At 34.0% G+C, this 17,150-nt stretch overlaps 1 protein-coding gene across 1 annotated transcript in view; it reads right to left on the reverse strand.

Moving 5' to 3' along the window:
* COL24A1 (collagen type XXIV alpha 1 chain) overlaps positions 1-17,150 on the reverse strand; it is a gene marked incomplete at both ends in the record, with an annotated part of 318,029 nt that overhangs the window by 100,328 nt on the left and 200,551 nt on the right. The window contains 5 exons of the mRNA XM_080655503.1: positions 1,060-1,113; positions 7,380-7,433; positions 16,257-16,301; positions 16,420-16,464; positions 16,740-16,793. Of these exons, the coding sequence (XP_080511629.1) occupies positions 1,060-1,113; positions 7,380-7,433; positions 16,257-16,301; positions 16,420-16,464; positions 16,740-16,793 (252 nt within the window). The remainder of the gene's footprint in view (positions 1-1,059; positions 1,114-7,379; positions 7,434-16,256; positions 16,302-16,419; positions 16,465-16,739; positions 16,794-17,150) is intronic.

Below are 17,150 nucleotides of genomic sequence, written 5' to 3' on the forward strand. Positions count from 1 at the left end.
TATTATTTATCAAGTTAAGAAATTGACATTTTATTAAGGCTATGAGAACCGTTAAAACATTTTAAGGAGAGAGATGATACGACAAAGATAAGCAGGCAACAAGCTAAGAAATGATGGGAGTTGGGTGAGACATGGGATAAAAACAGAGGACCAGAGTACTGGCAATAGTGATGAAAAGGAAAGGTTAGAGTTGAGACATAGCAGAGGGGGGAGGGAGGGGACTTATTCAAAGAGGAAAGATGGATAATTGGAGAGGAAGAAGTAGGAAGAGAAGTCTAGGATGACTCAGTTTAAGAATAATGGGCCAAAGGGTTATCTTTCAGTGAGTTGGGAATAACAGAAGATAGAATAGTGGGAAAGTAATGGTTTTGGTTAAATAAATAAGTGGAGCTGAAGACAGAGGCATACATTAGAGCTACCCAGCTGAGAGCTGGGGCAATGGGGAGATAAGGACACATATGTAATACCTTATTCAATAAAAAAAAGAAAACAAAACAATAAAGTCACTGTGATAATATGACTGCTAAGCTGAGAAAGAAGGACAGCTTCACATAAAAACCGAGAAAGGCTCATCAGAAGGTAAAGAGCAGAACCAGGAGACAGCAGTTTCAAAGAAGCCAAGGAAGGAGAGAATTTATGTACAACTTATTTAGTGCTAAATTGAATAAACAACAGAGGTAGTAATTAGATTGTATAATCATAATAACCGGGTTTATTATTCCAAAATATATGCTGAACAGGGGTCCATTTTCAATATTCTTCTATAAGGAAGATGTAACATAGAAAGTTATCAAGTTAACTTTCAATAGGTTAAGGGAAAGTTTTATTCTGTCATTTAAATTAGCTGGTAAGAGGAAAATTGTATGTATATAAAATTAGGTCCACAGAACAGTCATCTGCTTTTAGTGGAATTTTAGGCTTTACTTTCTGAATATGAAATGAAACACTATAGAATTATTCTCCATAATATTTATTTAATATATCAATTATACCTTTGAGGAGTCTTACAGAAAGTATTAAGTGCTAATGAACTAACAAGAAAGAGCCACAAAATATTACCTCAGCACCCATTTCTCCAGGAGGTCCAGCATCACCTTGCAGTCCTCGTGGTCCCTGTATTAAAATAAAATTTAAAATCTGAGAATCAAATATTATTCTATATTTTAATTAACATATGCATCTAAATATGGAATTTATAAGATATCACATGTAATATATCACAATACATTTATGAGTGTTTCACTTTACTTTCTGTATAAACTAAAAGTATATCTCTTTTGATACATATTATTCTTTTGTGAATAATAGTAAGATATGCTTGGATTCAAAAGAAAAGATAGTACCATTTATTCTTTCATTCCCTAATTTACTCATTCATCAATAAATACTCATCAAATGCTTAATAATTATGAAATATTGTGCTAAGGGGTTTCAAAAGTTATCCTATTTAATGGCCATGATGATTATAGATTTACTTAACATTCTGGGGAAATATGTGACAAAAATAGCATTTTTGAAGAAGCAAATATTTGGTCTCCAATGATATAAAAATAGGCTGTCCTACTTTATCACAGTAGAGTCCAGTTGAGTAATTCCTGTTTCCTATGAATGGATGTAACAATGTTCACATGGGATAATCACTAAGGTGCAGCAAAATGCATGATGTGACTGTTATGGAAATCTTGGTCACTGTGATACTGAATAGTTTAATTTTAAGTAAACAAATATTGAGTAATTACCTTATTGCCTAAACATTAAATTGGTCAATTTAAGGGATCTTCTTAGGGTGTGGAAGCCATTTAACTGGCTAGAATTATTTTAGATAAATTCATACTTATTTAGCAGCTACAATATAATGGTATTTCTCCAGTCACGCAAAAGAGCTACTTGCACTTTTTGATCTTTCTGGAAAGACAGTAATTTTGATCTTTCTGGAAAGACAAAAATGTTTTTTAGATTCAGAAAATAACAAGAGATTTAAAGTTTTCTATAAGGTTATACTCCATCACAATTTTGTGAACACATGACTTTTTAAAAATGTAGTAATGGGGAGCAAAACTGGTATGATTGGTTATCTTAAACTATTTTTCTAAATTGTTACAGTAATGTTCATTTAAAAGTATTTGGAAAGTATAAAAAAACAGATTAAGTCAAACACCATAAATATTCTTTCATAATGTCTTTAATTCTTTTGTGGGACCATACTTATGAATAATTCTGCAACCTTCTGCTATATGCTTAATATTCTATTCTAAATATAAATACTGTATTACATTAATGTAAACTAGAGGCCCAATGCATAAAATTCGTGCAAGGGGGCTCAGCCCTCACAGCCCCGGCTTCATCCAGAAGGTCATCTGGAAGGACATCTGGAAGGTTGTTCGGTTGTCTGGTCTAATAAGCATATTATGCTTTTATTATTATAGATATTTCATAACAAATTTATTCAAAGGCTACACAATATTCCATTTAATATTCAACAGTACTATAAATTAATCATTTTCTTAATACTAGGCATGTATACTGTTTTTAATTCCTCTTTTTGTAAAATGTTGCTTTAGTGGGTTTATTATATGCATGTTGGACCAGTGATAAATGAAAGTTAAGATCTGTAACATCATGTGATATTGTCAAATGACTGAGATAAACTTTCAAATGACAGAATTATAAATAAGGTGGGTATATTGGTGTCACTTATATTGTACTCTATGTATAACTATTGAAGGTATTAAGAGGTCAGTGATACTTTTCAATTATGGCTTATTAAATATTATGAGTAATATTTTAAAATTTATAGATTATTCGCAGAATGTATTCATATCCTATTATAAACACACTGAGAGAAACATCTTTGTGCATAAGTCTTTATGTATAGTCTACACTTTCCCCTTAGAACACAGTCTGAAATGTAGTATTATTTGGTCAAAAGTCATCAATTTCTAAAAAGGTTGCAATAATTAACATTAAAAAAGCAACATAGAAAAATTAAAACCTATTTCTTTGAATGCATACCAACACAGAATATTTTTAAAATTCTTTGTTAATTTGATGGACAACCTGATACTTTAAAAGTGTGTATATTTAACTAGTTTGGTGTAATATTATTTTTGCCATTTGTTTATCAGCTATCCATGATATTCTATGTGTTGCTTGATCATGCCCTTTGCCCACATATTTTTGGAGTCACTTAAAAATATTTGTATATTAGGGACATTATGTATTAAGGACATTAACTTTTATCTGTCCTATTTTACTGCTAATTTCCATGCACTCTGTAGTTTGTTATTTTATTTTTAAAATATATTGTTAAGGATAACCTCCCACTACTCTCAAACATTATCACTATAGAACACTTGGAAATACACAAAATTAAAAATTACCCAAAATAAATACTGGAACCACTTAATATTTTGATGTATCTCTTTAAATCTTTGAACTTTTTTTAAAAAATTAGGATGAGAAAAGTTTTAAGTTTGTATATAATTAAATAAAGCTGTCAGCCTTTTATTACTTTTTAAATCACATTTAAATTTAAACATTTACCCTATTTAAAATTTTTTTCACCTACTCTTATTACTTATGATTTAAAAATATTTATTTATTTAAGCTATTGTTTTTATGTACAGTTTGAGGTGAGAATCAAGATGATGTTTTATTGAGTTGTAAACTTGGAACCTGTATGGTTTTGCGAACCAACGTCACCCCAATAAATTCAATTAAAAAAAAAAAAAACCTCTTAATCAAGTATCGACACTTCCTATTTTTCACTTTATGCTGTAGTGAATGTAACTGCTTAAGGCTTCCTTGAATATATCAAGTTGTTCTATGCCCTCATGTCTTTCCTCATGCTATTCCATTCACCCTGGAGTATTTTTTTCTGTCATATTCTCTTGGCTACCTCTAATTTATCCAAGATTCAAACCAATTACCATTTCCTTAACCAAGTCTTCTGGGAAATGCATGTTGGGCTAAGTGCATTTCCTTTGTGCTATGTTAGGACTGTAAACTAACCTCTATTTTAGTATTTATCCTATAATGTGGAAATGATTTGTTAATGTGTTACCTATATTTCTAATAACTGTGAACTCTTCATGTGTTAATAAGCCCCTCAGCATTCAGCACAGCACTTCACTACTGATTTGTAACATTGTCCTCATCAAATATTAAAATCTTCTATATACTTTTCTGTTCCACATATCTGTATGTCTATATTTGGATCAGTGTCACAGAATTTAATTGTTCTAACTTTATTATCCCTTTTAAATCCTAGTAACATTATCTTTTATGCCAGGTTAAAAATATTAAGCTATTTTCCCTGCTCATTCATATTTATCATTGGAATAATTAAACCAAGCCCCTATATCCAACTTATAATAAGAAATAGGATTCAGTTAAATCTAATACATTAATTTTAAAAGTATCCTTTATTTATTTTACTTATTTATATATGTTTTTATTGTTTTGAGAGGGAGAGGAAGGAAGGAGAGAGAAAGAAACATCAATGTGAGAGGGAAACATCAATTGACTGTCTACTGGGAATTAAGACCGAAACCAGGGATGTGCCCTGACCAGGAATTGAGCCAGTGACCTTTTGGTGGATGGAAGGAACCTCAACCAACTGAGACACAAAAGCCATGCCTTTATTTATTCATTTAAAAAAATCATTATTTACTTTTCAGTGTTCTATTTAGATAATAATTTTTTTCTACTTAAGTTAGTTTCTAGGTTACTTAGCAAATTTTTGAAATTTTCATCATATTTTTCTTCTTATTGAAGGTAATTTTATACAGTTGTGCACTGTGTAAATCTAGGAGTACTATATGCATCAGTTTTGCATTGATTGGACTTTTTTTTCAAATGTGATTAAAATCTAGATCAGAGATCAGCAAACCGTTTCCTAAAGGGCCAGATAATAAGTTATTTTAAGCTTGTGGATCCTGTGGCTGCTGTCACATATGTCAACTTTGCTGTTGTAGCAAGAAAAGAGCCATACTTATACTCTATGTGAACGGTTATAAATGTGTTTCAACACAACTTTATTTATAAAAGGAAGTGACTGATCTGAGGGCTATCATTGCATATAGATTCACAGTTTTGCCTATATACTTCTAAAGGAATCTAAGATTGTCAGGAAGATTTTAAGATAGGTTCTGATTAGAGCTGAACTGGGTATGTGTTTGATTCTCCTCTCACCTCTTTCAGTCTGCTCTTCAGTTCATTCCTCTTCTATGAACATTTATTAAATGTTGACTGTTTTTTAAAGCTCAGATCTTTTTCTTCTCTCATTACAATATTCTCTGCCTAGGTCAATGACTCCAGTATTTTTAACTTCAGTAAATTCCTCTGCACTGAGTTCCATATCTAATTTTCAACTTCAGATTTGTCAAAGACATCTCAAATCTAACATAGCTAAACTGCACTTATATCCTGCCATTATCAAACCTAGCTTTCTGTTGTTATTTCCAGTTTTAGTATATGATATAATTATTTCATTAATTCTTCAAGCCAGAAATTTAGGAATTGTACTTCACATACAGGGTATCTATCTCCTGTTGATTTTATCTCCTTTTGAATTTTTTATACCTATGCACTTCTTTTCTCTGCTAATCTAAAGGGTTCTACCATCTCTTACCTTGCAACAGAAAGCCACTCTTTTCCATTCTGGGTCCCTTACAGTTTGATCTCTACCTTGTGGTTTGAGTTATTTTAACAAAGTAATAATTGGGTCATAAAAACTAGCCCCATCCTTTCAGTGGCATCCCTTTGTGCGTAGGATAAAAGTACAAATCCTTGTGAATATGGCTCATAAAGCTGCCCTGCCTCCCTTTCTATCTTCAACATGCACTTACTTTCTCTCTGACTGTGCCACAGCCATGTTGGCCTTGTTTAGATCTTTAAATAAATATGTAGTGCTTTTTCCCAGGCACATGACCTCTCTAGAATGACATTTTCCCGTGTTTGCCTAAGTAACTACTATTCATCCGGGAGATCACAGCTCAATACTCCTCCTCGTGGAAGCTTTTCCTACCCCCAGTTAGGATAGTGTCTCTTAGAACTGAATTCCTATACTTTAGAGCAGTGGTCGGCAAACTCAGTCAACAGAGCCAAATATCAACAGGACAACGATTGAAATTTCTTTTGAGAGCCAATTTTTTAAAACTGAAACTTCTTCTAACGCCACTTCTTCAAAATAGACTCGCCCAGGCCGTGGTATTTTGTGGAAGAGCCACACTCAAGTGGCCAAAGAACCGCATGTGGCTCACGAGCCGCAGTTTGCCGACCACGGCTTTAGAGCATTCATCTCACTTTTAAATTACCAATTTATCTCTGTTATTAATTAATGTGTAATTCTATCATTAGACTGAAAACTCCTCGGTTACCACTATACTCCAAATGCAGGTTCTTAATAAATATTTGTTGACTGAATGAATGAATGATCAGCTATCCAAATCCTAATACTTGTATTGCAATGAATAAACCAATTTTGAATCTTGTTTAAGAAAAAGAGACAACTCTAATAGGTGTTGGCTATGGAAAAGTTGAGGTCTTCTATTTTATTATTCTCAAAATATAAACATGTTTCAATATCTCTTCTGTGTCATTCATTTTACCAATTTACTTCTGTTCTTTTCCGTACTATGTCTTGGCCAGGCAGCTCAAATATGTGAAACAAAACCTATTTTATCCATTATAAATTGATTTATATTTTATTTACCAGCCTCACTAACCCTATGACCTGGATGTCAATTTTTAGGTACTGTTAAGACATTTAGTCATTCATGACTACAGTAACAAATCTTTTCTTGTATAAGGTCAAATATATTGTCTCTGCTGTTGTCATAGCTCTATTAACACACTTATTTTTATTTAAATGTGTTCTTTATTAAGACTAAATTCTCATTCCACTTCACTCCATCTAATAATACTGGCTGAATGATTATATCACTGGGATATGAACTTTGGTCAATTCAAGTTTAACAAACATGCATTAAGTAAATATAATATACCAGACATTATACCAGGAAAAAAGATTAATAAGAATAACTTTTTGACTTTTAGAATTTTCCACTTGCTACTAGCTAAAAATTATGCAAAGGCCACCTATAAACCATTGTGTCAACTGACGCATAAGATCAGCCCAGTAGTTTGTAAGACTATATTGTATTGTAAGTCTTAGAAGCTTGTTACAACATATTACATCTGATACCATCCCAGAAGAATGACTTCATAGGCAATAAAAAATAAATTGTGAGAAACTAGGTGTGGCAAGGTCTTTCTTTTTCACAATTCATTTTCCATGGAAACTCAATAATTAAATTACATTATTCTAATTATGATGCAAGGTTTTGTATTATTGAAAAGTATAAAGATAAACTTACTGGTTCTCCTGCAAGTCCCCTGTCTCCAGTACTCCCAGGAGGTCCTTGTGAACCCTGAACAAACAAAGGCAAACTTGAAGAAAAGTGATGCTTGAAAATGTTTTAGACAGTTCCCTTACCTCAGCTTTCTTTTACAATTGTCCCACCTAACTTTTCTGTCTACTTCTATTCTTTTTTTTCCTTTTATGGTAAAATATACATAACATAAAATTCACCATTTTAGCAATTTTTAAATGTACAGTTCTGTGGCTTTAAGTACATTCACACTGTTGTGCTACCATTACCACCATCTACCCTTAAACCATTTTATCTTTCCAAATTGAAACTCTATACTCATTAAATAATTGCCTATCTCCCTCCTCCACTCCTATGGCAACCACCATTCTAGTTTCAGTCTCTGAATTTGACTACCTTATATAAGAACAAATATAATATTTGTTCTTTTGTGTCTGCCTTATTTCATCTAGCACAATGTCTTCAAGGCTTATCCGTGTTGTAACATGTGTTAAGACCTCCTTCCTTTTCAAGGTTGAATGACATTCCATAATACGTATATACTACATTTTGTATATTCATTTATGTGTCAGTGAACATTTGGGATTTCTACTTTTTGGCTACTGTGAATAATGCTCCTATAAACACTGTTGTACAAATATCACTTTGAGTCCCTACTTTCAATACTTTTAGATATATACATAGAAGTGAAATTGATAGATTAAATGGTAAGTCTATCTTTAAATGTTTGAAGAATCACCAAATACTTTTCTACTATAGCCCCACCATTTAACATCCCCATCAGCAATGCACAAGGATTCCAATTTCTCCACATTCTTTCCAACATTGGTTAATTTCTATGTGCATGTGTGTGTGTGTTTCTTTCTTTTTTTTTTTTTTAATAATAGTCATCCTAATGGGTAGGAAGTGGTATCTCATTGTGGTTTTGATTTGCATTTCTCTAATGACTAGTAATATTGAGCATCTATTTATGTGCTTATTGGCCATTTGTATATCTTCTTTGGAATAATGTCTATTCAAGTTCTTTGCCATTTTTTTGTCACATTTTTGTTGTGGTCAAGCTTTAGGAGTTCTTTATATCTATGTGTATTTTTGTATTTAATTCCCTTCTTATACAGTGACAAATAATTGTGCATAATTATTTTAAATTTGGATTTTTAATAACTTTAATATTGACAAAAGTACTTTTATACAAAAATAATATCCTTGTAATGTGCTAAAAAGTATGATTTATGCCCTTAAAACCTGGTAAAGCACAAGGATTTCAGGCCCTAGATGACCAAATTGGAGCCCTCTAATGTCTTCTGCCCCCCACATTTTATACTATGCCATCTATGCTACCATAAAATTGTCTCTTATATTTGGGGGTATATTCTAAAATGGTATATAAAACTCTAAATGAAATTCCAGGCCCTCTTTAATTCTCCTATTCAAAGATTTACTGAGCATGCACTGTGTACCAAACACTGATGACTACTAATCTATAATAATAAAAGCATAATATGCTAATTAGACCGAGCAGCCGAATAACCTTCCAGACGTCATTCGGATGTCTGTCTGGACAACCTTCTGGACAAAGCCGTGGTGGTGGGGGCCGAGGCAGAGGTGGCCGCAGCAGCACGTGGGGGCTGAGGCAGATGTGGTTAGGGGTGATCAGGCAGAATGGTTAGGGGCAATCAGGCAGGCAGGAGAGCAGTTAGGGGCAATCAGGCAGGCAGGCAGAGGGGTTAGGGGCAATCAGGCAGGCAGGCAGAGGGGTTAGAGGCGATCAGGCAGGCAGGCAGAGGGGTTAGGGGTGATCAGGCAGGCAGGCAGAGTGGTTAGGGGCGATCAGGCAGGCAGGCAGAGTGGTTAGGGGTGATCAGGCAGGTAGGCAGGTGAGTGGTTAGGAGCCAGTGGTCCCGGATTGTGAGAGGGATCCCAGATTGCAAGAGGGTTCAGGCCAGGCTGAGGGACTTCCCTCCTCCCCGCCCTCCCCCCCCGGTGTGATTTCATGCACCAGGCCTCTAGTGATATATAAAACACTGCCCTTGTCTATTTGAAATCTGCCTCCTCTATATTATTGGCCTTGGGAAGGTTGGCAACTGTACAGTGGGTCACAATTACTATTTATCTTAAAACTAAAAGCTAAGAGAAAATATGATATTAGATCAGAAGTACAGATATTCAAAATTCCTAGCCACATGCAATCTTCTAAGTTACAATCATTAATGCTATGTTTAGTTATGCATGGTTCTCCTGTTGGAGAAAGAAAGATATGTAAAATCATGAACTTCCATCTGACTAAGACCCTGTTTCAGTAATGAAAATCATATGCTACCCATTACTTCAGGCTCCTAAATTAAGTGACAGAATCAATATAAGGGATCCTAACTGAAACACACAGTGAAAATTTAGAACCTTAAATAATGTCTGCTTAGTTTGCTTTGTAAAGTGTGTTTGCACACAATATCAGCTTCATATATACTTTTAATGCTGTTAATGGTGCATAAAAGCTGTTTGGCAAAGCTATGAAATGACTTAAGTGGACTCTATTTTTATTGAGAAGAAGAAAAGCAAAAGCTGGCACAAAATAAAAATTCCCTTTAAGGCTTTACAGATGCTACTGAAAAGACATTATTTGTAGTAGACCTCCTTGCTCCATGACTTGAACTCAGCAATTATGAAAATGATGACCAGGACAATAATGACTGTTATGGTTGCAATTTATTGAGAACCTGTGCCAAACAAATAATAAACATCATTTGTTATAATAATAAAAAGTATCTAATTTTAAAGATAGGGAAACTGAGGTCCTGTGATTTGTGCAAAGTGGAAACAGCTGGTAAGTGGCAGAACCACTATTTGCCCTCCAAAATGTGTGATCCAATGACATGCTTTTCCTCCATACCAAACTGCTTTCTACTGATTTCAATGAGGAATCATTCAATGCCTTTTCCCTCTTCAACAAATATGTAGAGCATCCTCAAAGACTTTTTATGAGAATAAGCAAGGGAGCATATAAATGTTATTTCCATGGCTACACCTTGACTGTAGGATCATTAAAACTGTGTGCAATTTGCCCTGACCAGTTTGGCTCAGTGGATAGAGCATCGGCCTGTGGACTCAAGGGTCCCAGGTTCGATTCCAGTCAAGGGCATGTACCTTGGTTGCGGGCACATACCCAGTAGGGAGTGTGCAGGAGGCAGCTGATCGATGTTTCTCTCTCATCGATGTTTCTAACTCTCTATCCCTCTCCCTTCCTTTCTGTAAAAAATCAATAAAATATATTTTAAAAAAACTGTGTGCAATTCTGCTTCATTATCTGAAGAGTGGGGAAAGAATAGAGTTAATACTACACACTTTTTGTATTATAAGAATTATGAAATAAATGTTTCTCAAGTATTTTGAGTTACTCCAGAAAAAATTCTATTTAAAGACCTGTTAAGAGTTCCCACTTCTAATATTGGCCAAATAGCTCCTATAAACCTAGGAAAAAATAATTTTTCAAAAAGATCTGAAGACCTTCAGGAAAGACCAAAAATAGGCAAGAACTAGAGTGCAGAGGTCTACACATAGAAGAAGAGAATGTCACTAGGTGAGTTTCTGATTGTTTAATGGCTTTTAGCCAGAGGGTAAGCCATATAGGATGGTTTTTAAAAAGCAGGATAGAGACCTGTAGTCTCACTGGCATAGAGAATCAGAGGGCAGAATTTGTAGTGACGACAGCTCCTAGAAAATGATGGAAGAGAGAGGAAGCCTCAAAACCTGAGTATAAACTCTGCTTAAGTCTCTTGCTGATATTTGAACTATATAATGGCGAAGCAGACTCCAAGCAGCCAATCCAAGACTAAAAAAAAGAAACTGAACAGAGAGTTTCACCTACCACAGAGCCTAGAATCCAGCCAAATTAACTGCCAACCAAATTTTAAAAAGAAATACCTTTCAAAGGAATATATAGAATTTGGAGTCTCTATAATGCATTATTCAAAATGTCCAGGATATAATTTCAAATTACTGGACAGAAAAATTTTCCTTATTCATAAGAAATGGCAATTAATGGAAACAAAACTCAAAATCACTCAGATGTTAGCTTTTCACACAAGAATTTTAAAGTAGCTATCATAAATAGGATCAATAATGTAAATACACACACACACACACACACACACTGTATATATGCTCATGAAGAATAAACAAATAGGAAATCTCAAAAAAGAAATTACAGAACTGAAAATTAAATATCTGACATAAAACTTAAAACTATAATATCATAAATAAAATTTCACTCAATGGGCTTAACAAGTGAGTAAAGAATGATTGGGCTTATCCAATTAAAAAAAGAAAATGGGAAAAAGAAAGGTTGGCATATGAATGTATAGAACCTCAGGGACCTAAGGGACATCATAAAATGTTTAACATGTATATTTAATTGGAATTTAAGAAGGAAAGAAGAGAGAAGAGAGGGTAGAAAAAATATCTGAAAAAAACAAAGTTGAAAATTTTTCAATTTACTGAAAACACCAATTTATCCATATAGGAAGCTCAGCAAACCTCAAGCTCACTATATGCAAAACAAACAAACAAACAAACAAAACCCACACACACACACACAAAAAAACATCTAGGCGCATCATACTCAAATTGCTAAAAATAAAATAAATAAAGAGAAAATCTTGAAAGCAGCCAGAAAAAATTGTTAACATTATTTGTAGGGGAATAATGATAAGTATGTGTGGACTTCTCAGTAGAAATAATGGAGGTCAAAAGAAAAATGACATCAATTTTTTTCTGTGCTAAGTAAAATCAAATAAAAGAAAACTATAAACCCAGAATTTTATATCATGTGAAAATATCCTTCAAGAATGAAGGTGAAATAAAGACATTCTCATAAACAAAACTAAGAGAATTAATCAGTAGCAGAACTTGACTATAAGAATCTAAAGGAAGTTCTATAGGCTACAGAGAAATGACAACGTTTAGAAATGCAGACCTACAGAAAGGAATGAAGAACACCAAAAATAATAAATACATGGGTAAATAAAATAACACTACTTTCTCCTAATATCTCTAAAACACACATTTTACTTATTTATATTAAAGCAAAATTTTAACTTTACAATATGGGGTTTAACTTTGCAATATGGGATATACGTATAATTATAGCACAAAACACTGGATGTTAGCAAATGAGCTATATGTTTTCAGTCCCTTACAATTACGCTAAATATTATATGTGGTCCCCCAACTTAACAATAGACCAGCTTACAACTTGTGACTTTACAATGGTGTCAAAGTGATATGCATTCAGTACTTTGAATTTTTAACTTTTTCCTGGCTAGCAATATGCAGTATGATATCCTCTCATAATGCTGGGCAGCATTTTGTCAGCTCCCAGTCAGCTATGCAATCATGAGGGTAAGCAACCAATGCTCTATAGTGTATTCACCATGTTAGATGATTTTGCCCAACTGTAGGCTAATCTAAGTGCTCCAAACATGGTTAAGGTACACTAGGATAAGCTATCATGTTTGGTAGGTTAGGTGTATTTTCAGTTTACAATATAACCCATAACTCCATTGTAAGTCGAGGAGCAATTGTATTATATTAACTCTAAGTAGACTATGGAAAGTTAACATGTATACTGTAATCCTTAAACCAGGGGATGGCAAACTACAGTAAAATCTGGACCATCACCTGTTTTTTCAAAGGAAGTTTTATTGAATTAAAGCCATATTAATTCTTTTACATACTGTCTGTGGCTGCTTTCACACTATGATGACAGAGCTGAGTAGATGTGACAGAGAACATACAACCCCCAATGCTTAAAATATTTATTTTCTGGCATTTCACAGAAAAAGTTTGCTCACTTTTGACATAAAATAACCACTTAAAAATTACAATGAGAAGTATAGCTAAAAAGCCAATAGTTAAATTAACATGGAGTTCTCAAAATTATTCAAGACCAAATGAAGGTATTGAACAAAAATACCACACCACTACAAAGGAAAATAACTATAAAATGGTAGACCTTAATGCGACCATATCAATTATTACATTATATGGACATGGGCCAAATGCTAATTAAAAGGCAAAGATTATACAAATGAATAAGAAAGCAAGACCCAAATATAAGACACTCACTTTAAATATCAAGACACAGATGGCTTGAAAGTAAATGAATGGAAAAGATATGCCTTGGAAACAGAAAGCATAAGAAGGTTGGGAAGACATCAAATAGATTTCAAAACCAACAGCATGACCAGGAATAAAAAGTATTACCAGTTATATAGAGGAACATTTTGTAATGATAAATGGATCAATTGACCAGGAAGACATTATAATCATAAATATGAATACTTTAAAATAGAGTTTCAAGTAAATAAAGCAAAATTTGACAGAATTAAAGAGAGAAATAGAGAAAAACAAAATCATAGTTGATTTAACTTCCTAATCTCATTAACTGAAAAAATATCTAGATAAAAATAATGTACAAATTGTTATAGTTTGTTACAAGACTTAGAAAACTAAAAACAGTTACTCAGGTTTTATCACTTTAATAACACAACGGATAATAGCCTTTCCTCTTATTTTTCCCCTGGGGAGAGATCTATGTGTGGAAACAATTTTGGCCCATAGACAAATATACTTTCTCCTGGTTACCTGGACTATCAGAGTACTAAATGTGTTACCAATTTTCATGTAATATCTAGTTTTAGAATTGTGACAAGTTAGACTTTTTTTATTTTTATTTTACAGATAAGGAAAATATGATCCAGAGAGCTAACCAATTTAACCAAGACTATACATATAGCTAACAGGAACATGCACTACTAGAACAAAGGTCAATCTGACCTCCAATCTATTTTACATCTTTTTATTTTATAGCACTGGAGACACTGAGATTACTGTGCAGGATCAAAGAAATAAATCTTTGGGGCTGTCTGGATTTCTTGGATGGATTGATACTAGCTTTCTTAAGATCTCAAAAGTCTATTTCAGTTCAATCAAGAAGAAGGAGACAGTGTAGGTATAGAGCTAAATCTCAACAACTAATGCAAAATCATGATTTAATATCCAACCCAGGTCATCCACTCAAGTAATTTACTCTTCTAGTTGTCTATGAAACTTGTTTGCCATAAGCTATGGTTACAAAGTGGCTCTAGTGAATTTTATATTTGACTAGAGAACTGGTGCATGAATTCGTGCACCAGGGGGTCCTTCAGCCTGGCCTGCACCCTCTCACAATCCGGGACCCCTCAGGGGATGTCGGACTGCTGGTTTCGGAACGATCCCCATGGGGATCCGGCCAAAACTGGCAATCCAACACCTCCCAAGAGATGTAGCAATGCAGGAAGCGGCAGGCGGCCGGGAGGAGCCCAAGCCAGGGCCAGGGCGCCGCTCCCGCTCATCCCAGCCCTGCTCATCCCAGCCCCATTGCGCCTGCCACAATGTGGTAGCGCTGCCGCAGATGCTGGAGAGGCTGCGCTACCGCAGCTGCGCTCGCCAGCCATGAGCCTGGCTTCGGGCTGAGCAGCGCTCCTGCTGTGGGAGCACACTGACCACCAGAACGCAGCTCCTGTGTTGAGCCTCTGCCCCCTGGAGGTCAGTGCGCATTATAGCTATAGCGACCAGTCGACTGGTCGTTTGGTCATTCAGTCACTTAGGCTTTTATATATACCGATTGAAGAAATCAAATATCAAATTTTATATTTATCCAGAAATATCTGATAGGCTTGATGAACTTAATGAGCTCCAAATTTCTCCACTCATTACAACATATTAGCTTTGTATATGGCCTAGTAAAATGGGAAAAAAAATCTATACAAACATCATTTACATTAATATATAAGAAACTCAGATGAGGAATATTAATATTCAAAGAATATTCTTTGGGGATTACATCAACCAATAATACAATGTCACACAAAAGTTCTTTCCCTGGACACAGTCATTTTTCTCTTTTAGATTTCATATTTTAGGTTTGTCCACTGTCAAATATAATGTTATTATGAAACCAATAGGCAGGGGGCAGCAGAGTTCAATGAGGAGTAAGTAAAGGTGACAGTGACAATTACTATGGCAGTTAAAACATTTTTCTCCTGTCCTTCTTTGATTCTTCAGTTGCAAGCTATTAAAATATTATCTAATTCTATAACTTTAATTATATACACTTATGTGTATTACAAATAAAAACTTCATCACTAAAAATTATGATTCCAAATGAAAGTAATTAAAAATACCCATGTACATTTAAGTTTATATGCTCAAAATAATATATATGTAATATATATGTATGTCTGTGTACATATGTGTATATGTATCTTTCTATTTTCTTTCTTTAAAAACAGTTTTGCCCCTCAGTTAGTGATGATAATCACAGAACTTGTTGTTTCTCAGGGAAAAAATGTGTACTTCTGAACAGATTTTTTTATTATAGAAAATATCTACTATTACATAACATTAAAAACTCTCAGAGCGTTGCCATAGGAAAGCCTCATGACACACATATCTCCACACTGAAAGGGTCTAAAAAACAATCAAGTTGAAATAAAATGAAAGGCAAGAAGCCTCAAAGAAGTTTCTTGTTATGTCAGCTTTATTAATATTCCAGTATATTTATGTAATATCACATCCTTTTATTTTGAAATGGATTTTAGAGAAAAACTAACCACAACTAGGATGAAAGTTATCAACCACCAGTTTATAGATCTGTATTAAAAAGGCTCAGAATAAATAAGCCATTTGCCCAAATTAAAACACTGATCTAATCACTAAAGAGAAGAACTTGTATTGTTAGTCCAACATACTAAATATTAAACAACAGTTGTGTCAGAGAGTAAAGTAGGCAAGTTTGTTCGTTGCTCATTTTTAATTACTTACTGGTTTCCCTTGAACTCCTCTCTCTCCAGGGTTTCCAGTCTTACCCTGCATAAGAAAGAAAATGATTGGGTCAAGTAGCTTCCTCCCCAAATATTAACCATACACCAAGGACAATGAAAGGTTTTAAGTGATTATCTTTCATGTGAAATGCTTTACTACTTACAGTAAGACCATAAGGTCCTCTTTTCCCTTGATCTCCTTTTTCACCCTAAGAAAGTGTCAATACCAACTGAGTTAATAAGATTGTAAATTACAGTGTTAAACATTCGAGCATACACTCACCCACAAAAATATCAGACATCATGCATATGGTTCAATATTAAATATTACATTTCTGTGTGTGATAAAAAGTTATGTATGTTTCTTATTTAGACTAAGAGAAAATGTAGAACCATACTTTTTAAGGACATGCCTCAGTTTTTAGACAGAACATATGGGCTCAAAATAACAATTGTATGTGAAATGAGAAAGCTCAGTGATTACCTTGGCACCCTGTGTACCTTGTTCCCCAGAGAGACCATCTGTTCCTCTTGGTCCCTAGAGATGAAAAAAATGTCCTGTTGTTAATTTGAAATGTTCCATTTTTACTGTTATGCACCCTTACGAATGAAGACATTCTTCTTTAGTTGATGAACTCCTGCTTGTTTCTGTGCCATAACCACATAAAAGAATACAACTGGGTATAAGTATAAACCCATTTGCATGAGAGAATCAAACTAGTGCTTTCAAGATTGAATATAAAATAGTAAATCAGGTGACCACAAAAATAACAGATTCAGTTGTTGAGGTAGCTAAAGTATAGGTTTGGTTTTTTGAGTATTTTGTTCACAATTATTATTTACTCAGCAGTCATTCAGGATTTATTCTAAAACAACTCTAAATTAATTTAAAGGC

The sequence above is a fragment of the Plecotus auritus genome (assembly GCF_963455305.1).
Source record: "Plecotus auritus genome assembly, chromosome: 2".
In the NCBI taxonomy this organism is placed as follows: Eukaryota; Metazoa; Chordata; class Mammalia; order Chiroptera; family Vespertilionidae; genus Plecotus; species Plecotus auritus.